The sequence below is a fragment of the Coenobita brevimanus genome, chromosome 84 (assembly GCF_032717465.1).
Source record: "Coenobita brevimanus isolate Jiangsu-jjx chromosome 84, ASM3271746v2, whole genome shotgun sequence".
In the NCBI taxonomy this organism is placed as follows: Eukaryota; Metazoa; Arthropoda; class Malacostraca; order Decapoda; family Coenobitidae; genus Coenobita; species Coenobita brevimanus.
The window spans coordinates 13,224,173-13,250,256 of NC_137037.1; the positions used below are offsets into that span (position 1 = coordinate 13,224,173).

The 26,084-nt window shown below is 40.8% G+C and overlaps 1 protein-coding gene across 1 annotated transcript in view; it reads left to right on the top strand.

Moving 5' to 3' along the window:
• LOC145410065 (QRFP-like peptide receptor) overlaps window positions 1-26,084 on the top strand; it is a 597,699-nt gene that overhangs the window by 159,642 nt on the left and 411,973 nt on the right. Inside the window, exon 2 of the mRNA XM_080280279.1 lies at window positions 16,010-16,100. Coding sequence (XP_080136405.1) covers window positions 16,010-16,100 — 91 coding nt within the window. The remainder of the gene's footprint in view (window positions 1-16,009; window positions 16,101-26,084) is intronic.

The following is a 26,084-nucleotide window of genomic DNA, read 5'->3' on the forward strand; positions in this document are numbered from 1 at the left end:
ATTTTTGATGCCGTCTGTGTATAAAAGAATTAAGAACAGACCACAGAATTCGTGCCCAGACTCTATTTCAGCTGACACTTAATCCGGTGAGACTGGTTCGAATATACTATTCGAGCCTGTGAATGCACGGTGTTATGGCTGTGTGAAGAAGTTGTTTGGGGGAATAGATGTGGCGAAATGTGTAGTGTGACGGTTTTCTACGCCTCCGAAAGTTTCATTTCATTTCAGCTTGAAGTCCTTAATTCTCTCATGACAATTGCTTATTACACTTGTACTCTTCTCCCGATAATAGGTGAGTGAGCCACATGAGTGTTAATTTTAAAACCGCATCAAATAGCGCATAGAGGCCGAGCTTGTCAGTGAGTGGAGACGTCATTTAGCCACTTTGTCAGCCTTAATCGGAGAAAACCCTCACCTGAAACAAGTAGTGTGGGGATGACAGACGTACTATTGCGGACACCCGATCCTGACCCACTTAGTATCTGCCTGGTGCTGTCTGGTAACCGAACTGTAGTAGCCTGTTGCGTTTTATGAATGAACTCTGGCACTTTCGGTAACCCTGATTGTGTCTGGGTTGGGTAACATAAATTTGGTTGCATTTATGTTGGTTAATATAGGATAAATGTAAACGATTTTACTCTTATAATCTTTAAATATTTTTTGTATGATGCTGGATCCCATTCCATATCCCCACACATTAAAATGTGATTGTAAAATATTTGGTAATTGAGTGATGTTAATCACATTTTATATCTGTAACACCCGTGAAGTATATAAATATAAATAAAAAAAAAAACGCAGGATATTAAACGTGGTATGGATACGTAGACGTAAAGAATCGGAAAGGTTGGCCTCCCTTCACCACCAACCAGCCACACCTCCATCCACCCACCGACTCAGACTTTCCTTCACCTAAGATATTGTTCCCTCCCATAAATATACAACCCGTTAGTTTTAATTTCAAGAACGAAGTTACTGTTATACCATGTATTCTGAACCCATCTCATACCATGTCCAGATTTAGTGGTGACAGCCGAACACCTTTTTATTGTAACATGATATAAAACACGAATAAAACTCTCGTAACTTATTTGTGATATCATAACGGTTATGGTTATATAATAAGCGTAACAACAGAGTGCTGGCAGTCACAGCGAATACAGCTGATATGGCAATGTGCATAGATGTCAGTCCATAGTAGTAGCTGTAAGCTAGAGCATCAAATCATATGAGCTAGTGCATCCATCCAGCCATCCTACTATGCAACATGCTTTCTACCAAAGGTCCGCTGTTACAGAGCCAGACCCCCATTGTGAAATATTGTCGATGCACTGGCTCATGTAATTAACAGGTCCTGTAACATTTCACACATCATAGCTAATGTGATTTTCATATTTTGATCGTCAATCCCAAGTGCGTGGCTGCAACCCTCAAAAGTTTTGCATATCGGCGTATTCTGCAGTAAGGACACATATGCCAAAATCCACACACCCACACATGTTACTCAAATGTGCCTTACCACTCTGTCTGTCTACTGTCAGACGCCTCAATCCCGTAAAGGGATGCCACAAACATATCGCCTCCATGTCTCCCTGTCCAGTGCCACTCACTGCCTTGCTCCCAGCTCACACCCCCTCTCTCATCCCTTCCACTCCATCCCTCCATCTCATCCTTGACCTTCCCCTCCCTCTCCCCCCTCCATCTCAAGCGCATACACTCTCCTGGTTAGTCTCTCGCTCTCCATTCTCTCTACATAGTCAAACCACCTCAGTGCATTTCTCCTTACGATTTCTATCACAGTCACATCCACACCACAGCGCTCCTTCACTTCCTCATTTGTCAGTCAGTCTCTCCATGTAACAGCACATGCTGCTCTCGAATAACTCATTTCCATTGCTCTCACTCATTGAAAATAAAAGGGATATGGTATGTTTAGTAGGACAGATAGTAACATATTATTTTGCCCTTCATTTCTCACCTTGTAGTGTGCTACAAGTTTATCATCCCCTACAAACCTTTGTCCAGCAGTATCAGTCGTTACCCCATTCAAAAACATTTACTGCAGAAATGCTTATCAGCCTTATTGACTATCATTATTTGCAAAGGAAAATAATCATTGACATGACAGATAGCAATGTGGAATAAAACTGCATCATAGCATAACCTATTTCAACAAACAGATTTAGACACTAACATCTTGTAACTCATATCATTTGCCACAAATGGTTACCACAGAATCTGATTGTTTACAGCAAAACATAAACATATTCAATACTTGCTCCATCCTCCATTCTTATCAATGACAGCCTGCAATCGACTGGGCATCAAGGAAACACCAGTCTAGGATTACTCCTAAATAATTCACACTGATTCCTCACGTGTTCCGTAAGTTGCTGTTGAGTTCTTTCCTGAGCTGGTTGCCATGTGTTAACCATATTACCCCAGATGTTCTCTATGGGGTTCATGTCACATCCCCGACTGAGCCATTCTAACAGTTACAGATTTGAATGGTCAGCAAACCAATGTTGGACGGTGCGTGCTGTGTGAACCGGGTGTCTGTCCATGATAAATAATATCCGTCCCTGAAATGGAAAGTTTCGGGCTCATAAGTAGGGAAGAAATACATCCTCCAGTATCTCAATATGTTGTGCTGCTGTGAACCTGCCTTTTATTTCTGTTATTTCTCCCATTCCATGGAGAGATATCCACCCCCGGACGTTACACGTCAAGCGACCGCTTCGAGTTTCCTCAAAGATGTTTTCACGAGCAAAACTGGAATAGTTATATATATATATATATATATATATATATATATATATATATATATATATATATATATATATATATATATGTAATGAAACTCATTGGTCTACAGTTACGTAAGCAACACGATACCCTAATACACTATGCTTAAGTTTTGTAATACATATTGTAATACGTCATTCGTGGCCGATTTAGCATATTCTACATCTTAATTATGACTCGCAAAATTAAAAATTTTAGCTGTAATTCAAGCACCTAATGGGTGCAAAGAGTAAAGTTCTCCCTTCCACTATAAAGTTTCCTTGATTAGAACCATAAAGAAGGCAACACAAACAGGCAGTTTTAACAAACAAATGTATAACCTGCAATTATTCCTCCTCCTCCAGCGATGCATTCATCCATAGGACGTTTTTTTTTTCCCTCGTCAGTGAAGACGGCTTGTCCCCAGTGCTCCAAATCATCCTGGACATGCTGCTCTGCGAACCTCATCCTCATTTCGCGGGGGCGTTCAGTTAATTGTTTTTTTTCGCAGTGTCCAGAGATGAATAACACTTTCGTGCAAGCGACATCTCACGGTGCAGGGAGTCACGTCCAGCTGCAATGACTCTGTTACTGATATAGCATTTGTAAAAGGGTTGTGATGAACTGCTTCTAGTACTTGCCGATCTTGCTCTGGTATTTCGTATTGTTTTGCGTGCTGTTCTTCCCCTGGCAAGGTCACGTAAATCGCCTCTTTCCTCCCATCTTCTCAACCATAACCTTAACGTTGTTTTAGAAATGCCAAGGTCTGCTGCAGTTTCTCGTGAGCCTCTGCCACTCTCATTCCAACAATTCGACCCCGCAGAAAGATTCTTTCCTGCTGCCTGTTTTTCTTGTCTCGTTGCACTCCATTTATAGCATCTGGGTTCCGTCAATACTTTGGTTATAGCACAGCCACCACGCTTTTGGTCCTGCGGTGTGCGGCTGTTCTGACATCAGATATTACTCACATCATATGTTGGCTGATGAGCAATTCTGTCGTAGATGTTGTGAATCGGGTAACAACTGTATTTCGTGTAATATTTCTGGAGAAAGTTACAGTGGTAGCATTACAAGCCGTATGTAGTGTCAATGACTGCTTAACTAAATAATTACTGTGTCTATGTTTATTGTATCCCTCCTGTTTTGCATGACTGAATGACTGAGTGGTAATACACATTTGAGTACCATGTGTGGTTTTAATGTTCTCATCAGTGTCCATACTGAAGATTATCCAAACACTGCACTACTTCCGAGAACCACAACCCGGCACTAGGGATTGCCTTTCCTAATATTAATATCACATTAGCTGTGATGTGTGAAATGTGACGGGACCTGTTAATAACAAGAGCTAGTGCATCGATAGTATTTCGCAATGGGGGTCTTGGCTCTGTAACAGTAAACCTTTGGTAGAAAGCATGTTGCATAGTAGGATGGCTGGATGGATGCACTAGCTCATATGATTTGATGCTCTAGCTTACAGCTACTACTATGGACTGACATCTGTGCACATTGCCATATCAGCTGTATTCGCTGTGACTGCCAGCACTCTGTTGTTACGCTTATTATATAACCATAACCGTTATGATATCACAAATAAGTTACGAGAGTTTTATTCGTGTTTTATATCATGTTACAATAAAAAGGTGTTCGGCTGTCACCACTAAATCTGGACATGGTATGAGATGGGTTCAGAATACATGGTATAACAGTAACTTCGTTCTTGAAATTAAAACTAATGGGTTGTATATTTATGGGAGGGAACAATATCTTAGGTGAAGGAAAGTCTGAGTCGGTGGGTGGATGGAGGTGTGGCTGGTTGGTGGTGAAGGGAGGCCAACCTTTCCGATTCTTTACGTCTACGTATCCATACCACGTTTAATATCCTGCGTTTTCTATTTATATGCTTGAAGGGTGTTTCAGATATAATTTGTGATGAACCACTCAATTACCAAATATTTTACAATTACACTTTAATGTGTGGGGATATGGAATGGGATCCAGCATCATACAAAAAATATTTAAAGATTATAAGAGTAAAATCGTTTACATTTATCCTATATTAACCAACATAAATGCAACCAAACTTAAGTTACCCAACCCAGACACAATCAGGGTTACCAACAGTGCCAGAGTTCATAAAACACAACAGCCTACTACAGTTCGGTTGCCAGACAGCACCAGGCAGATACTAAGTGGGTCAGGATCGGGTGTCCGCAATAGTTATTGTGCAAACCACTCTGGGCACTTCATGTGACTCCTCAGTTTGTGCGTCCGTGTGTGTGTGTGTGTGTGTGTGTGTGTGTGTGTGTGTGTGTGTGTGTTGTGAATGTGTGTGTGTGTGTGTGTGTGTGTGTGTGTGTGTGTGGGTGTGTGTGTGTGTGTGTGTGTGTGTGTGTGTGTGTGTGTGTGTGTGTGTGTGTGTGTGTGTGTGTGTGTGTGTGTGTGTGTGTGTGTGTGTGTGTGTGTGTGTGTGTGTGTGAATCCTTCATCTCAGTTGTCTCAAAACTCATTCTTGTCTGATTCGCTCTTCTGACTCTGAAGGCGTCATACTGTGCGGCAGCCCCAGTCTCCATTTCTAAACTTCCTCACACCAGTACAGTAACACCTAGTTAACAGGTGCTTTAGTTAAAAAAAATGCATAATAATAATAATAATAATAATAATAATAATAATTAGAAAGCATTCACGGAGCGCATACCTCCTCCAGTGCTATTACTATTAAAAAAAATTCGGATCCAGATCCGTGGATATAGGATCCGGATGTGGGTTTGAATCCGCCCCCAATTTTAATCGGTTCTTTCTTGGTTCATGGCACACCTCTCCACAAAATTTCATTGAATTTCATTGAGAACTTTTGGAGGTATTTTGCGAGATACTCCGGATCCGGAGCCGGATGCACCTCAAAATTTCGTTATTTCTTCCTTGGCCCATGGCCCACCTTTCCACGTAATTTCATCAAAATCTGGTCAGAACTTTTTGAATAATCCTGCTAACGGATCCTTGAGTATAGGATCCAGATTCGGATCTGCCCCCAAATTTAATAATTTGTTTCTTCGTCCATGCCCCACCTTTCCACAAAATCTCATTGACATTTATTGAGAAATTTTAGAGATATTGCACGGGATACTCCGGCTCCAGCTCCGGATCCGTCCCAAAATTTAATAATTGTTTCCTTGATCCATGATCCAGCCTTCCACAAAATTTGATCAAAATCTGTTCACAACTTTTTGAGTAATCCTGCTAACGGCCAGACAAAACACACACACACACACACACACACACACACACACACACACACACACGGGCAAAAACATAACCTCCTTCATGGAGGTAATAATAATAATATTAGTATAATAATAATAATAAAACAATAATGATAATAATAATAACTTATTTCAAGCATTAAAAATACTTTACAATTGACTTTGTCCCTAGTCATTGTCTTTATTTTTCAAACTGTTTTTATGATCTAAGACCAAGTCAGCTGTTCCTGCTGATTTTTTCGCGGGTGTTTTTATCCAGGTTCTTTCTTTGCAATGCGTCTTTTTCAAGAGTAAAGGCAGGGACTTGTTAAAATTCACTCAAACTGATGTGCCTTGCTGTTGAGTTAGCGTAGGTTAGACTGCGTGGTGTTAGGTTAGTGTAGGTTAGGTTACGTTGTGTTTGGTAGGATTAGGTTAGATCACGTTCCGTTAGAGTAGACTAGATTACGTTTTGTAGGGTTAGACTAGGCTGTGTTAGGTTTGGTTTGGTTGTGAGGTTAGGTAAAGGACGGTTATATCAAATTTCGCTTCACCATGTTAGGTTTGGTTAGATTGTTTTGTTAGATTTGGTTAGGTAATATTTTCTTTACAACTGTATTTCCCGCTTCTCGTGCTCTATGCTAATACCTGTCCGGGTGCATAATAAGAATTAATTTGGTTAGATGTGAGTGAGCTTAGGTAAGTCTTTCCTGGTGGAATGAACCCTGTTAAAAACAAAAGTACAGAAATAACATGTGCAGAGAAAAAGTACGATAAATAACCAGGAAGAAGGAAAAGTAGTAGTAGTAATAGTAGTAGTAATAGGAGGAGGAGGAGGAGGAGCAGCTTCTGTTGACGCTCAAGGTTCATGGAAGCCTGAATGCGTTGGACTCTGAGCTGAATTGCTCTCTTCCTACGATCCACCATCTTTAATTCGGCGTAATTGGAAGGAGGGAGTTGTAAGATGTCCCTCTCCAGCAGCAGAAGTAAAAGTGAAATATTGCTACCTAAATTAGACCATTGCATTTTTTTTTCCCTTTCTTTGTTATTATGTACACGGAAAATCACAGAGCTATCGCCTATTAGTCCCAGTGCTAACTCTCAGGCTTCCCAATTTCCCTTCGGTACAATACCAGTTAAGTGGAAAAAGTTATATTATTTGTTCCATATCACAGACCTGAATGTCCCCTTATATCAAATTTTTTTTTTTTTCCCCTTTCTTTGTTTACGTGAATGAATTTAATTTGATCGGGAGTGTAATAACCTCACCTGCTCAATAAAACTCCATCTTATAATATTCCTTCTACTACCAAGCGAAGTTGTTCAGCTTACGGACACCCCTCGGAATAACGAGTCTGGAAAAAAAATAATCCTTCAGCATGTTGACATCATTTCCATTTAACTCCTACTGTCATCACGGGGTAATATATGTTATGAGAAATTATTATTATTATTATTATTATTATTATTATTATGACCATTAGTGGTGGTAGTAGCAGCCTCAGACTCATCAGAACGTGAACCCGGTAGACTACATGCCAAAAATGCCCTTCCTCCACTGTTCACAGTTCTCCCTTCGGGGCAATAGGAAGGGAAATGAGAGATGTTTGTATAATCGGGCAGCTCCACCGGCCGGCAAATCGGTTCCACCACGTTAAGGCACCCTTCTCAAGCACCGTCGTTACACTGAAACAGTTAAATACCAGCTCCGTTTCGTGACTAAACATTTTTCAGTCTAACTTGGCCAAAATATTGCCATCTCTCCATATTGAGTACTGAGTTGCAGCAGGATAATAATTAACGACAGAATATGATGCTGGTCTTGAAGTAGTGTTCTGTAAATGATTTATAATGTTTTCTTCCTTGGAGCTACGTTAAAAAAGCACGAAAATTGGGGTCAAGTTAGATTAAAAATAGTATAATTAAATTCTTTCGAAAATTTAAACGATAATTGAATGGTGGTATAGTCCTCTTCGCTAAGTAATCTCTTCTTATTTTCTCTGTTTTAAGATGCAAGAACGTCTCCAGGAGCGGCTCTGTCTGTCTCACACTAACGATTTTTGGAAATAAGGTGCTTCCTTATAGTAAACTTTAACGACTAATCGAAGCAGCACCACACCACGTCACATGGCATAACACGCCACACCATCCCCTCACACCACACCACACCACACCAAATCTTCCCACACCACGACATGCCAAAAGAATTAATCAGTGGTTCAGGGTACAGCATCTTGTTCTTTCGTCCTGCTCTCCTCTTCCTGCTTCCAGGTCATCATCATCATCATCATCATCACCGTCATCCATACGCTATTTCACACTGGGTGATAATATGAACCCAGAGAAGAGAGAAATGAAAGCAAAAAGAGCTGGACAAACCATCATCATAATACCTTGGGAAATGGGTGACATACAAATTTACTCACCTATCTGGCCTTCGAAATTATCGGCACAGCCTCAATAATAGCAGAGGGAAATTCATTGGTGATGATGATGATGATTAATATTGTTACTGCTATCATGATAACCACGACGATGATGACGATGACATTTATTACGGTCATGCCAATGACAATAACTAACGATCTTTTAATTATGTTCATTCTTTTACCGCCTTTACCTGTGTTTGTTATTTCTTGAAAGGGAAATTAATATTCGGCCACATGAAGCAGACAGAGGGCGAGATACAGTAGATCAGGAAAGTTTATGAGAAAGGGCTGGAAAGGGAGAGAGACGAAGGTCAATTTGGGGGAAGGTAATGAACGAGGATGGAGCGTGAGAGATGGATGGGAGTGGCATGGTTTGGAAGCAGACGTACAGGAAATCCGAGAACAAGTTGGGGGAATATAATGAAAGTGTGTGTGTGCGTGTGTGTGTGTGTCTGTGTGTGTGTGTGTCTGTGTGTGTGTGTGTGTGTGTGTGTGTGTGTGTGTGTGTGTGTGTGAGAGAGAGAGAGAGAGAGAGAGAGAGAGAGAGAGAGAGAGAGAGAGAGAGAGAGAGAGAGAGACTGATTTATTTAGGAAGGTGATGGGGATTTGGGCGACTTAGAAGAAGACGAGGAGGAAGACCTAGAACTAGGGCCGGACACAGACACACAAAGTGACACTGACAGACAGACGTTCAGGCATAAGGACAAGACTCAGACACACACAGATACACAGAGACACAAACGGTGACACACATACACACAAAGACACACAGGGACACTGAGAGACACAGAGGCAGAGGCACAAATGGTCACAGATACACAAACACGCAGAGGAAGGAGAATAACTGAGGGAAGGGAAGGCTTAGGAATCTCCCCACCACCTCGCCCTTTCCTGGTTGTTTCTTTATTTGGAATGTAAAATATGTTCTTTTATGCTATTTTTGCAGCCTGTCTGAAATTAGCTTTAACTGAAAAAGTAAATTGTGAGGAAAGAGATGTTAGAAAGCCAACTAAATAGAAGAGAACGTAGCCCTAGGAGTGTCTATGAGAACTGGGCTTTTGTATGAGTTAAACCAGTATCAATGTGAGTGGATGGGACAGGAAAACAAACGAGAAGGGAGGGGATAGGTTATGTCATCTGAAGAGGTGTCGTTCCTAATTAAAAACCGAAATCTTGTGTTTTGTTGATGAAACCATCGTTCACAGGATGTGGCCTCTGGTAAAAAAAAGACAGTGAATCAAAACTAAGATAGAAAACAATAACAATAACAACCGATCTCATAGTGTCCCCATCGAGGTGTTAGGATCGGAGGCTTAGGCTATTATAGTACATTTTACTTAGGGGGAAATGGCCAGTCTTCTTCCCCTGGCGGCATTATGCTCGTATGATCGAAGAACCTACAATAACTTCATGAACAATGAACTCATGTTCGCGGCAAGGCAACTGGGGCGTTCTGGTCGCTCTACCGCAAGGCGCAAAGAACACGATAATAAAGAAATTCGATAATAAAAGCCTTATTATTTCCATTCTATGGTATCGACGGAAACCATAGACGGTTAGCCCTCCCCCCCTTCATAATTCTTTTTTGATTTCATTTGACAAAGTACAAAGGAGTACAAAGGAAAGCAAACAGCAACAGACCTTATGGTCCTTTCGAGGCTGTTTGGTACAGAGTAGACTATGACTACAAGATCTAACTCTACATGCTGAAGGATAAGGATAGTAAAGCAAGAAGGCTCCCCCCGCCTCCAAACCCTCCAGCCAAAACTGGCAAGAAAAAGTGAGAAAAAACACCACGCAGCGTGGAAAAACTGACATGGAAATTTCATAGGAAAGACTGAAAAGGAAAACTACATTCTATAATACATTATCTATAAGCTACCAGTATGAATAACCTCAGTGATCCACAGCCCATCACAGGTCAAAAGTATGAGTAGTGACCGTTAACTCAGGGCTGTCTGTGCATATCCTAGTCTGTGCATATACTATATTTGGATTTAATAAATTGATCCAGGCTCTAAAAAACTAAAATAAAATAAAACAAAATTATACGTACACAAGTGTTTTATTTAGGAGTAAACATATTAAGCTGGGGGTTGGATGCCAAATACTTATCCAGGCGACCTTTAAAAGTTTGTACTGTATTACAATCTATTACGTTGGAGGACATGATGTGTCAGCTGGTAGAAGGAACACAAGTTGGTAGAGTCCTCTCTTGGTGTGTTCTTCAGCCCCTCCACCTCCAGAGGTGTATCATAGTTGAATGAAATCGTCTGTTGGTGGGGAAAAATGAATATCAAAGACGAGGTTTTTCTGGCAGTGTTAATTGATACCATTCAATGACTTACTTATGTTTTAATCTTACTACGGCCACCATTTATGCACCTTTAGGAACTCTTGTAATGATGGCATTAGGGAAGGATATACCCAACCCATTCGTTTACAAAAGTCTATCCTTAGCTGAATATAAACGTGTGGGAATCACAAATATAAACAGAAATGATAACTCTGGCTGAAGGTGTTGACACTCTCATGATCTGGACAGTATATATTGTGTAATTTTCTTCGGCTAGCACCAGATTACTAAATATACTTAATAATGCACGTAATAGCGAACCTTTGTGATTTACTAACTGTGATAGAGCGGTATTTCTGATGCAACGTTACACTCGCTCAGGTCAGGTCGAAAGGCTTATTTCCGGTATCATCGCTAAGATTATTTCTTCACACACACACACACACACACACAGTGTTCCAATATTTATATCAGTTTGATAATATATATTGCTATTCTGGTATATGCAATTGTAGCAGCATTATACCGGTAAGCACTGTAAACTCGGCAATACCATCGACTTCTGAAATACACCACATATTATGGTATTATTGTGTCATATGTGTTAGCGTTTCACAGTATAATAGTGGAAATATAGTATCAGTAATATCAAAGTATTATTAAAGCAGCAATATCGTATTGGAGTAGTAACACTGGTTATATTTAACACAATGAACATCCATGATATAGTGATATCAGTTATGCAATATACAATGATGTATTTATTAAGCATACAAATAACGTTTAGGTGTATATTTAGGTTTATGAAGGATCATCACACATCACACTTGTCTGTCATGCAGTTAAATCACTGTATATAATATCCACAGCATAGCTTTATGAAGCAGCGCCATCCCACTTCATCTATTCCATTCAAGACTAACATTTACGTATGAAGGTAATATTAAGGCCCAGCACTTGGCAAGACATTACCCAACTTGTGTATTTTCAGCCAAATGGTTGCCAAGTAACTAATAAACTGATTATTATTATTATTATTATTATTATTATTATTATTATTATTATTATTATTATTATTATCATTATTATTATTATTATTATTATTATTATTATTTATTATTATTATTATTTATTATTATTATTTATTATTATTATTATTATTATTATTATTTACACACACACACACACACACACACACACACACACACACACACACACACAAGCACCTCACCTCATTCTAGCCTCACAAGGGATAACCCAGGCAAACTGACCACAACCATTGAGCACACCTCGCCAGCCCACACTCTTGCTAGGCTCTCACAGTACCCTCCTCTCATCTATATGGGTTGTACGAACCTGGTAGGCATCGGAGACCTGCAAGCAACTTTTCCTTACTAATTTCTGATGCTATATAGGCGCACTAACCCGTTCAGGAGTGATGTCACAATTTCGTAAAAGTCGGAACTCAGGATTCCTGCGAATTCTGGTTTGTGGCGCATAGTCGGGTGTGGAAATTACAAAAGTTCTGTTAAAATAATACATTTCAATAAATCATTTTGGTTCTTACCTCCCAGCCAAAGCTCTCCTTTTCCATTAACCAGTCTCATTTATTCCATTTTATGACATACCGCATATAACTACACACTAATACACATTCCATGTTCCTCCAAGACAGTCCATTCTGTACAAGCGCTCTGTGCCCTAGAAATCACCGTATGCATACATACGTTGTGTGAGCACTCCAACACAAAACTATGCACAGTTTATGTATTATTCACTCATACTGTCTCTAAAAGCACCTAGTAATCTGCAGATCGCTATCGCACACCTCCCCTTCCCCCTCCTCCAACATACACACACTCATGCATGGGGCAAAAATGTTGTGATGATGACAGTTTAACACCACCCCTCAATGGATTCATCAATATTCTTTTAACACCACGAAGAACAGAGTTTTGCTAAAGCTAAATAAAATCGTCTGGCATTTGGCAGACCAAATGCAGGTTAGGATTCAGCATTCTCGTAATGTAACATTGGGGAATTCCATATGCACTGCAGTATCAAACATTACACAATTAATACGTTTGCGGAGACTCTGGTAACATTTGTGGGAAAATCGCCGGTAAAACAGACAGAAACCAGTTCACTGGCAAATACCCAAACGTATTCCTGTACACATACTGCCAACACCCCACCAATGATGGCATAGCAATGTTAGTGTGAAGTGTGCACTGTGTGAGGATGCGGGAACAGGAACAGTAAAACACAGATGCAGGTGAATCTCGAACTGATCGCCAGGTGAAATGGCCCGTATACACAGTCACTCGTTATCGTAGCCTTCAGAAATTCTCGGCTTCATCTCACAGACCAAGCAATCCATATTTAGAAGCTTCATAATGAACGAAGAAGAGAGACCAATTCTCATTTTCACTGTTTATAACATGAGAATAATGAACACATTCTTCCACAAAAGAATAGGCAGAAAATGGACCTGGAGAAGTCCTAATGAAGATACAAAGAATGACACTGACTTCATTATAGCAGATAGGAATAAAGCGCTCATAAATATCACAGTTATCAATAAAGTAAATATAAGAAATGACAATAGAATGGTGGATTGCAAAGCAGGATTCAATTTCAGAAGTGAAAGAAAAGAAGAAGAAAAAAAAGCTATGTCCTATAAAATTAAGTGAAAACAAAGCAGTCTTTCAGTTATAAATAACGAACAGATTTGAGGCTCAAAGTTATGCTGAGTGTGGCACTGATGGGTTGAATGACAGACTAACAAAGACGTTAAGAGAATCAGCGGAGGTAGTAGGGAAAGTTAATACAACCAAAGCCAACAAGTATTCAAAAATGACCCTCGAGCTCATGAAAAGAAGAAAGGAGATGAATGTAAAAACAAAGAAAGATAAAATAGAAAGAGCGGAATTAAATAAGCTTATCAACACGAGAGAGAGAGAGAGAGAGAGAGAGAGAGAGAGAGAGAGAGAGAGAGAGAGAGAGAGAGAGAGGGAGAGACATGGATCAGATCAAAGAAACCAACAAGAAAGGAAAAAGTCTGAAACAGGTCCGAAATATAATGGCACTACGAAAACAGCAAATTATCGCTGAAAGACAAAATTGAAGTCATTAGATGCAGAAATAGGATGGTGAAGAGAGGTGACGATATTACAAAGCACTGAATGCATCAAAGACAATAGTAAAAGTAGCAAACTTTTCAGTTGACACAAGTGGAATACCAGACATAACACCAGACAAAATAAACATTTACCTAAACAGTATGAAAAGAGTCAAGACTCTAGGAGATGAAATGGTAACATATTTACTGGCGGATGCAGTAGAAGTACAAAACAGGCTAGCCCACTTATTAAATCATTGTAAAAAGAAGAAAATATATATATATATATATATATATATATATATATATATATATATATATATATATATATATATATATATATATAACAAAATAATTCCATACACCAGATTGCATGTGTCCTCCATTCATAAAAAAAAAAAAAATCTAACTGTTGAACTTGAACTGCTTTTCGTTGAAGTTTGGGGAAAAGCTAATATAGGTAAGCGAGTTTCAAAGAGAAGCAGTTCGGGAAATAAAGGAATTCCAATAGGTAGAAGTTCTGCAATATGGCAGTCCTCCTGCAGTCACTGTTCTGTAACATGACCATTAAGATATTCAGTATTTAATTTTGACCAACGCTGTGGTTTTCTTCATCATGAGGAAATCTGTGCCCATCAAAGGAATTATACATATTTGTATGTTGTGTATGTATCCTGTGCCAGTGCTAAAAATATGAAAATTTCATACATGGGAATAATCAGCTGTAATATGCAAAATACATAATAACGTTGGACGTGATGGTAACCCTTATAAGTGGACAAGACTACGCCATAAATCCCATCTTGTATTATCCCCCTTTATTCAGCCTTGTGAGGTCCAGTTGCCTGGCTTGCTCTCGCCAAACATGGATATTGAAGGAAAAGTTGTGAACATTATCGAGTTAAAAAGTTTCGGTTACTTGTTTTCTCCTCATCTTCTCACGTGTGGCAACCCTGGAGTCGTATTTATAAACGCTAACAAGCTGTTGTGCTTAACATTGCTTGTACCTTCACTCACACAGCCAGTTACCAGGCATTTCACTGTCAAATTACAGTCAATAATAGTGTGAAAGGGACAACAATTATCATTATGATTGATTGATACGGAGTAAATATGTTAAAATCCTTTACAAATATAACTTCTGTGTTTTTCATCACGCCATTTTTTGCAGCAAGTCTTGTAGTACTATATTCAACTCTACACTGAGCGACAAGGCAAATGGTCTCCTGTTATTTCGGGTACCATGTATTACGTTGGGCTGTCACCATATGCCTGAAAAAATGGACGTCTTGTTATCTAGTGGGTTAAGACGTTACAGTTGGAACACGACCATTCAGATGCAAGAAATTATACTCTTTACCTTAGCTTAGCCTAAAATTGTCATCTCTTCATCTTGAATGCCGAGTTGTAACGATTGATTAGTTAGAAAATCATCCAACGCTTGAAGAATTGCTATGGAAAAGAAGTAGAGTCGTAGTACAAAAGTACAGTATTGTTTTTTTCTGCCTCGGAGCTGCGTGACATAAGCTACAAAAGGACAAAGTACTGGGCCAAGTAAAAGTGAATGAAGTATAGCCAGTCTCGCCTTAGATCTGAACTGAGTAGCTAAAGCCAGGGCCATCATGCTCCTGATAGAGCAGTAAAGGGTGATGCAACAGATTAATAGTATTCTCCTCACACCTTTCCTCTCGCTCACCATTCACCGTATGTTTTTCGTAATTCTTATATTATTAAATGAATTGTAGTCTGTTCCCCGGGGCCCAGCAGTTCTCCCATGTGCTAGTAAATGACGCTACACATCCTCACACATCATCTCGTATACGTTATCCCTTTGACTTTTTCGAATTCTATTCTTGCTACCACCAGACAATTGTATTCTGCTGTAGATATACATATGGTATAGTAGTGAAAGAGAAATACTCTCTGATAACTCCATCACAACAGCTAAGAAAAAAAGAAAAAGGATGGTGGTAGTGAGAACAAATTAAACCGGACCGTCTGTCTGTGTTCAGAAATATGTTAAGCTATTTCCCTCCTCTTCCCCTCACAAAATGCAATGACTGTCACCCTCTCTCCCTCACACTACTGTAGTACCTAGTCCTGCATCGCACTGCCTCACTCTGCTTTTCTCGTGCAGGTACAACGGCATGAAGAGCACCACCAACGTGTTCCTGGCCTCCCTGGCCTCAGCTGACCTCCTCCTCATCCTCGTCTGCGTCCCTGTCAAGGTGAGTTCCTCACTGGAGTACACCGCGTCCAAGATCCATATATGGATCTTGACCGCGTCAGACTACGATGAGTACACAGCGTTTTTAGTAAATCTGCAGTTACACAAAAATTATAATTCTTACTTGCAGCCTTGGTTCCCTGTAGTTTGCGGTGTGAGTCATTGGATTCTGATAGCTATTTCTGCTCCAATGACTCGTTGTACTGTGGAATTAGCTTAACTTAAACTCCCCGAAGCATAACCAGGACTGCGCTAGCTTTCGGCGCTAATGTAATGTCGACACGAAAAGCATAATGAAAGCTGAACTGCGAGAGAAATAAATGAAAATAAAAAGTGGTAATATAATATGAAAAGCACTGCACGGCACAAAAACTGCGATACTTTTGTTTGTGTGAAACTGTAAATTGTTCGTGTTTTTCCCACTACGTATTCACTGATTGTATTCGAGATTTAGTGGTTGAACATCTTGTTGTAATGTTGCTGGTAAATAAAAATGGACGGGAGACAAGTCGTCGACCTTGTTGTAGGTGGGGGAGCTCACCATCCACTCACTCGATGTAATGCTGCTCCCTTCCTTCCTCGTCTGTCTTTCTTTCTTTTTTCCACTTCCTTCTGTCTGCGGGGGACTCTACACTGAGTGACAAGCCAAATGGTTTCCTGTACACCAGGAAATCATTTACTACGCTCGGTGGTAACCATATAACCAAATTATGGCACCTGGTGATTCAGTGGGTAATTAAGGCGCTCCAATCGGATTGAGCAGGTGCAGGTGTACTGTATATCCAAGATATGATTGGGGTTTATTGCTCACGTAATGCCACTCAGGGATGAATGAGGCTGGTCACTCTCATCCTCAACGTCAGGACCAACTTGCCTAGACCCAGGCTTCTACGCTCCTCATGGAGCAACACATGATTAGATGATGAATCATAGTAATACACAACAATAGTACAGCCTTTTGGACACAACACCTGCATATACAAGGGGATATCAGTGAGGGAATTGGAATATATTTTGAAGCATTTTTAGCCCCAGCATTCGAGAATGTGGTACTTAATCTTGTTTTGTTACCTCTAGACCAGTTATTTAAATTAGAAGTTAATTTTTGTAATGATAGAGTTAATGAAGGCTGTATCTTAATCCCCTTAGTTCGAAAGTTCTCTCCTACCGTGAATAGTATCGTCCAGAAGGAGAGAAAAAAGTTCGACCCCTATTCGAAGAAGGCAAAGGTACTGTAGCTTAGTTGCCTGGCTACAGCGATTCTCACATCGTGTGAGTTCTGTACTACAGCACCGAGATTACTGAAGCACTGATACCAGGTGACTCAACGATGTGAACTACATGTGTGTGTGTGTGTGTGTGTGTGTGTGTGTGTGTGTGTGTGTGTGTGTGTGTGTACTTAGTCATTATCATTGATACCTTCAGCAAGGATACGTCTTGATTATTCTGTTCTGGCTAATCCCTTGTAGTATTAGAATTAGTAGTACCAGTAGTAATAGGTTAGTAGTAGCAGTAATAGTAGTAGCTACTGTTATTGCTGTAGTTGTTGTACCAGCAGCAGCAGCAGTAGTAGTAGTAGTAGTCGTAATAGTAGTAGTAGCAGTAGCATTAGCCTAGTTGTTGTTGTTGTTGGGGACCCAAGTACTTTAAATCTGAAAAGTAAAATCAGTGGACGGCAGGCTGCAACTGCCTTTTTTCTCAATGCCTTCTGAATACACGAGGATCACTGAGGCAGACATTGATTTTAGGTCCAACAACCGAAGTTACATTCTGCTTCCCACCAATTCTAAGTATGCACAGGCTGAGGTTAAGTAAACCTTCGTCAAAGGCGTCATGGCCGGCTTAGGGGGCATTTTTTTCGCCAGCCTTTAGCAAGGCGAGGAGATATAGTTTTGTGTGTGTGTATGCGTGTGTGTGTGTGTGTGTGTGTGTGTGTGTGTGTGTGTTTCTGTTGCCAAAATATCTAGAATAGTTTTTGACGAATTTTCACCAAACCTTCAGCAAACAGCAACTATGTGGATGTGCAATAGTCTATTACTTTGGGTGAGGGTTTGATAAAAGACGACTGAATGTCAGCCGCCATATATTTTTTAATATAGATTGGCTTTTTCTGAAGTGCAGTTACTGAATTTCTTAGAGTTTTCCGAATTTTAATCTTCTGCATTTAGAAGGCGAGGCTATATAGTTTTTGTCTGTGTGTGTCTCTGTGTATGTATCTATTGCCAAAATATCTCGTCTTCAAATTTAATTTGTAGGTGGTCTGTACCTTAGCCGGCAACATTATGGCTGGCGGTTAGCATTCGACCTCCGAATGTTTTAGTTTTATTCCACACTGTGCTCTCTCTCTCTCTCTCTCTCTCTCCCAGATGTGGGCCACCTCGAGGAGCGGCTGTATCCGTCTGTTTCTCCTTGGGTGTATTTCTAGGATCGGTTTTGTCCATTCGTTTCTCACAAAAGATTTTTGGACGTGAAGTGCCTCATTCCTGTAGACCGTAGCGAAGCCACACCATACCACACCATACCACTCCTTCACTCACGCAGTATCACCCTCTCACGCCACACCACACAAAAGGGGATGACCGAAAGGTCCCTGAATTTTCTGGATCTGAGAGTAGTATTTTTGTGCTTGCTTTTATTCCAGGAAGGTCTCTGTTGGGTTCTTTTAGCCTTTTAGGGTTAGGCTGCTTTAGGTTGCGTTAGTCTAGGTTAGATTATGCTGGTTAGGTTAATATGGTTAGATTGGGGAAATGTATACAGTGTATCCCGGGTAAAAAAAGGGCATAACTTGTAGTCACTGATTGAGGAGGGAAATCTAGACATGAACTGCTATATTACCATGTGTCCAAATACCAGCCACACAGAGCTAGATACTGATGACCTAGTGGACGAATTATGAGGGGAACCACTTTTGCTCATAGGTCGTCAGTAATTGTAGTTCCGTAACAGTTGAGGTGTGGACCCATATTGATATAGAATTTTTTGCTTACAATTCCCTCATTTACCAATTCCCAAAGTTATGTCCTTTCCTCCCCGGACAACCTATTTATCAAGAACGATCATCCGTGTAAAGACAATAAAGAGAATAAAGAGAATAATTTGCACATGATGTCGACATGGCATATTGTTTGGAAATATGCATCCCGAGAACAGTATAAGGACTTTGGTTAAGGTCTGAATATGCCTCTGACACCCGCGTCCCTCTCTCAGGATTTCCGGATGGTTTTATACTGGAGACTCCAAGGGAAGTGAAAATTGTGTTGGGGCTCCGTGGCAGGATCCTGAGTTTGTGCTGCGAGAGACGTGTGGAATACAAATGTGGGTGAGATCTTGCATAACACGGCGGGGCGCGGCTGAGAAGGGAGACGTAGAATGAAAGTCGCAGGGATATTGGAAGGGCCGACCTGTGCTCTCCCCTCTGTCCTATATCGCTTTATTAGTAACTCCTTTGACTGCCAGGCTTTCACTCAACTGTATGAATTAATGTGGCGCTGTTTTGTTTTAAAGAAAATACGAGTAACTCATAGCAGCACAGCAGGGAGGAAAACAATGAATCGAAATAGCTTTGGTGTTTAGCCTGAACAAAAACACCAAAGAACATCTGTAGCACCAAAAGGATAAACATCAGTACTATCATCATGTCTTATTTTTCTCAGTATGGTTGTATTATATGATTCTGTTCAGCTTACGTGCGGCCTTTAGTACTGAACAGGTTAATATATTAAGGTCTGGGTAGCCGGATTAAAAGCCTAATGTGTCGCAGTCGTCCAAGGGGTTAGTGATTCAGTGTGAAAATAGTCCTGGTCGACATGGAAGACGAGTAAGATCTTTTGTCTCCTTCATGCGATGTAGAATATATCAGCGGGCGTTGGGGTTGCCTGGTTAATTAACATTCCTCAATTACCTTCCTATCCCCTGAAAGGTGGATGGTGAACTGCAGTAGAAGGGTAACTTTAGCTTGCAGTCCACTCGATTCACGCCCAGATGACCCTGGCTCTGCAGCCGCTACAACTACTACTACACAGTAACACGAGAACACATCATACATTATAGTGTATTGCAACCTACGGGCACCGTTCCCAAGAAGTCGTAATGTTTATGATAAGGATGTCTAGCAGGGTCGGTGTTTCCTGCCGATGCCTTTGTTCTTTACTCTGCATTTCAAGGGCCTCATTTGAAGTTCAATCTTGCTGCTACGAGAATCTTCCCCAAGGAGACGATTTTATTCGGTAAAGGAGAGGAGCCTACTAATGAAGAGCTTAATGGAGCAGATTAACTCCTTAAGTTCGAAATGTCACACTCACTAAATTACTTCAGATACAGCGGAATAAAGTATAAAACAAGTCGTCGGATGCAAGGAATCATTTTTTTTTTTTTTATGCGAGTCAGGTATTTCACACGATATATTACGACTGGACGATGGGTAAGTAAAGCTGAAACTATTTTTTTTTCTCTCGGTAAGTCTTTCTTGACATGAATAAAATCGACCACAGAAGATTTGAATTGAAGAAAGGTTAATCTCTTCTTAACTCTGACACATTTTTGTTACTTATTCATGCTGCTGTCAGACGACTATTTAATTAGGAGAGTCCTGTGGTAGTAAAGCTGTTCATGAGAGTTGTATCTGATTTCTGCTCAAAATGTCTCTCCTATTCTTAAAAAAAAAAAAAAAAAAAAAATCCAGGGAGCAAGCTTAGAATAAAAGTGACGTCCTTAAGCTTCATTTTCTTTGTCTTTCATCTTTTCCCACCTCTGCTTGGGGGTGACATACAGTCCACTCAAGAGATGCATCCCAAGGGAACCCAAGTCCATTCCCCACGAGTCCCTGCTGTCAGATACCCAGTCAACCCCTGTCATCCCCGACATCGATATTCCCCAGTCCTCCACGACGACTTCCCATTTACTCGTGAAGGTGGTGTCGTAAGGGTGGTGCTCCCCTCCCCCTCCCCAAGTGTCTGGATTAAAAGTGACTTCCTTAGGGTGAGGGAGTTAAATAACTAAAAAATTAACTGGTTATTGATGCAGTTTAACTATTAAAACTCTGTCCAACTCATCAGACCTCTTAGATACGCACAATAGCTCGCCTTTTCACATTAACACTTGAACATTGACGCTCACGGTCCACAGTGAATATGTGCTACAATTGCCTTATTCATGACTGACGTTGATATTAGAGAAAGTGTTTTATGACACCTAGCTGACTCCTGCGAAATATTTAAGACTCTTTAACGAAATTCATATATCCAAATGGTTACCTAGCCCATCCGACATCGATCCCGTTCCTTCATTCGGCAGTCCAGTACAGTACCACTTGACCACTACCATTTGCAGCGTCCAGGCTACTTACGACCCAGTGGCCACGACTTACCATAAAAGGCGAGAGTCGTCAATGCATCTCATTCACTCCCACCCAGCGATATTGCAGGCCATGAAAAGCACATCAGCCCGAGAGAAATCAGTCCTCTTTCTGTCCTGTCATTATCCATCACAATGTCGCAGCCAGTCTGGTCTATCTGTCTGCCTGCCTGTCTGCTTGTCTATCTATCTACATATATATATATATATATATATATATATATATATATATATATATATATATATATATATATTGTTACATAGCCTATGATTTCATCATCCTTTGTGTAATTTTAACGCACAGTATGCTGCATGTTTGATCACAAGCGTGTTCTGCCTCAGTCCCCCCCCTTCTACCGTTATAGTAATTTGTCCTTTCTGTTGTTCAGAGCGGGATTGTCAACTCTTTGTCCCCATGGCTTCATTTGCGCGTCCTTCTTACAAGTTGTATCAAGCTCTGCCGGCCCCTATATAATGAGCTCAGTCTCTGCATCATTGCCACTTAGATCTACTCCTCATTTTGCTCACATCTCTGTCCTCCCCTGTACGGTCATTATTGTGAGTACTCAGGAAGTCTCCAGCCATCTAGCAGCTGTGTAATTTGAGTATAACTGTTATTGCATTTTTTCCTTGTACTGTATAGCATAAGGTGTTGATTTGTAGGCCTAGTGAGGTTTTTGTAATTTACGTAGGATTCATTTTGTCAGTCAGTTTTAATACTATTTTGTATCTGTAATAATTTATCTTGCATTAACTGAGCATTACCCAGTGTATTTTCATTTTATCAGGGCTGACTTAGATAAATTTACTCTTGCTAATTTCGTGTTAATAGAGGCTATTGCAGTTAACCATATATTTAACCTGTTTTTTTGCCAGTACATTATCCTTATGAGTCCTGAATGTTTTGTTGTTAGTTTGAGCATTAAACTTTAACTTGTAATTTTACCTAACTCTTTTGTTTTGAACCTGGAACTTTACGGGACAGTAGTGATTTTTAGTATTCTCACTTAAAGTGTACATTATCTTTCTCTGTTCCGTAACAATATATATACATTATATATATATATATATATATATATATATATATATATATATATATATATATATATATATATATATATATATATATATATATATATATATATATATAACTTTATCTCTATCAGTCAGTCACTCAATCAGTCTATCTATCTATCCTCAGAGTCGTTAATATCGTATTGGATGGCCACAATCGAATCGTCTCCATGTCGCCCTGTCCTCCCCCATCAAGCTGCCCTTTCTCCAGGTCATATCCTACCTCTTTCACATGCCTCTCAACCCCATCTTTCCACCTGTTTCTTGGTATACCCCTCCCCTCTCTCTGTCCACCTCCTCACGCACCTCGACCCCATCTCTTCACCTCATCCTCGGTATCCTCCTCCCCATCTCCCGTCCACGTTCTTATACCTTTCAACGCTGTCCGTCTCATCCCTTTCCCCTTCCATCTCATATCTCTCAACCCCATCTCATCGCCTCATCCTCGGTATCCCCCTTCACCCGCTCACTTACACCTTTCTGATCAGTCTCCTTCTTCATCCTCTCCACCTGGCCAGATGATTTTATTTAGCTGAAAGTGAGTTGTAAGAGCCTGAAGGTGAGTCAGAGGAGCCTGAAAGTGAATCATAGGAGCCATAGAATGTAAACACTGTTATCATCAATCTCCTCATGATGTAACAAGTCAAAGTATTTTATTTCAGTCAGACAATTTTACGAAGCTGCTGGTGCGTCGAAATGATCAAAATTGTGTGAGAGCAGGTAAGAGCAAGACCCCTGTTAACGATGGACGGTTTCAAAACACCTGATAGAGTAGGGCAGGGTTGGACTCCCTTACACTTTATGTAACACCATCAGCAACGAGGCCTAATGAACACACTTCTTATATCTCTATGCCACGTGCTTTAATATTTATGTAAAACTGGACGGGTTGCTCTTCTCCAAAGCGATATCTGACTCACTCCCAGAATCCTGTGGCTTTTATTATATTCATGATATCACCAAACCATTTTATTGAGCTCTGAGGACACTTTTCAAACTGAGAGGTTTAGATAGTCTTTATTATCTGTTTTACAACTAGAAGTCAACCCTAATATACTGTGTCATCTGATGGTGGTAAGAGTTATGTGAAAATGGAGGATTAGGGATGAAGAGAGAAAGAATTGGTCCTTAAGACACTTTTACCGACACAAAACACCATTTAATACAAGTTGACCCCTTCAGTCAGATGATATATTTTTTCTTTCATTCCTCCTACCACGAAAGGATTATATTCAAACTTGTATGGCCTCGAGCAATGACACTAGACACAAATTGTTTAAAGTGACCTTGTCCTGAGACCATGACCTTTGACCTATTGTTTCCAACGGTAGGTCATACCCTTGGGAGACCCTCAGTCCTTCCACCAAATTTACATAAAATCGGATAAAAACTGTATGAGTTAGTTTATTGACAGACCTTGCCCTGTGACCTTGACGTCCGAGTGAGTGCTCCAAAAAGTGAATCACATTATTCATGGTTCATTCTCAATCCTTCTCCAAAGTTTGGTCTAAATTTTGTACAAAACTACCTGGTTCAAAGTTCTAGGTCAAACCTCGATATCCACCATGCCCTGTGATCTTGACCATTGATATATTGTTCCATAAAACAATAGGTTTATTCAATGACCGTTCTTTGATACCCAACCAAGTTTTGGTTGAAATCGGATAAAGACTGTTTGCGTCATTTTGTTCACACACACACACACACACACACACACACACACACACACACACACACACACACACACGACTAGGCTGTAGGTGGTGGCGACCATCATCCAATCGCTTGATGTAGTGCTGCCTACTTCCTTGGGTAACTCAACACTGAGTGATAAGCCTAATGACTTCCTGTAACCCAGGAAACCATTTACAACGTTGGGTGGTAACTGTATGACCAAATGGCGGGGTGATGTGGAACCTACTTTTGGGCCCCCTATTAAATGAGTTAAGGGACGCAAACGCGGCGTCCATCCAGGAAGCAAATATCCACATTCTTCCATGCATCTCGCCATAGCGAGGCGCTGTCCACAGCAAAGGAACAATGATTCACTGCACGGGACAGCCCTGCAGGGTCTACTGCTTGCCTGCAGTAGTAGTAGTAGTTGTCGTTCCCTAGGCAGTCTGGCCGAACAGCCCCGAGTCCCTTAGGAAGGCCATGGCCGAGACCTGGCTTTCCCACAGAGCTCTCAAAGAGTGTATGTTGTGTTGTGGGCGTGGGTGATTGTGTGCAATGCAGTCTTCCATAATGTGCTTAATAGTATGGGGTGCTGTGTTGCATCCTGGACAGGCATCAGCGACGGGAGTCATCCAGCCTCTTCTGGTAGCTTAAGAGGACTGGATGGTGCCCACATCTCAGCCTGGCCAGGTGGACCCTGTCCTCACGAGGAAGATAGGATTCAGAAGGGTGGATGTCAGGAGGCCGTGCATGCAGCTGTGTGTTGTCTTTAAGTGACTGAATGGAGCGGCGAGTGATCTGAGTGTGGATATGCTTCTGGAAGCTTGTCTGAAGTGGGCAAGGGGGGAGAGATGACAGTATTTGTGTATGGTGTCGTGTGCTGCGTGTTGTTTTGATGTTCCTTTGTGTGGGTGGATGTGCTGACATGTACTGTAGTGGATGTTGTGGGTTTGTGGAGGCTGCAGCAAGAAACTGGGTGCCTCTCATGTCTAGGTGATCCTTGACTTTGAGGACTTTGGTTTCTTGATGTAGGTGGTCTGTGGGTGTAGTAGCTGTGCAGCCTGTGATTATTTTTAGGGCCTTGTTCTGTATGGTCTGTAGAGTGTTGTAGTATGTTTTGGTGAGGTTAGAAGCCCAGGCAGGGCTTGCATAATTTATCACTGAACGTATGTATTGTTTGTATACTGTGGTGGTGGTTTCTTTGTTGTGTCCGAATGTTGTATGGGCAAGTGACCTCAAAGCATTGAGTCTTGGTGTTATTTTATTTTTAATGTTTGTGATGTGTTGTTTTACTGACATTGATGTATTGTATGTTACACCAAGGATTTTGTGTGTGTGTGTGTGTGTGTGTGTGTGTGTGTGTGTGTGTGTGTGTGTGTGGTAGGGGAGTGTTGTTTATGGTGAGGTGTGGGATGTGACTGTGTTCTGCTGTCCAGTTTGTGAGAAGAGTCACTGTAGATTTGGCTGGGACTATTTTGAGCCTGTTTGTGGTGAACCATTCGTGTGGTGTGTTGAGGTAAGGTTGAATGATGTGTGCAGCTGTGTTTGCGTTTTGGTGTGTACATGTAAGTGTTATATCATCTGCATAGGAAGCTATGTGTATCTGTGGTGTGTGGGGTGTGGGTACGTCGTGCATGTATAGATTAAAGAGTGTAGGGGACAAAACAGATCCTTGGGGGACGCCGTTTGTGAAGTTTCTGACGTTAGAAGACTGACCGGCAAATGTTACGTGTGCACATCTGCCTGCTAAGTAGTTTGCCAGCCATCTTTTTGTGTTATTGTGCATGTTTGTATTGAGTATTTTGTTTGTGAGGTTGTGGCGGGGGATGGCATCAAAAGCTTTGCTAATGTCTAGTGTGACTAGGGGTGTTCTGTGTGGTGGCCT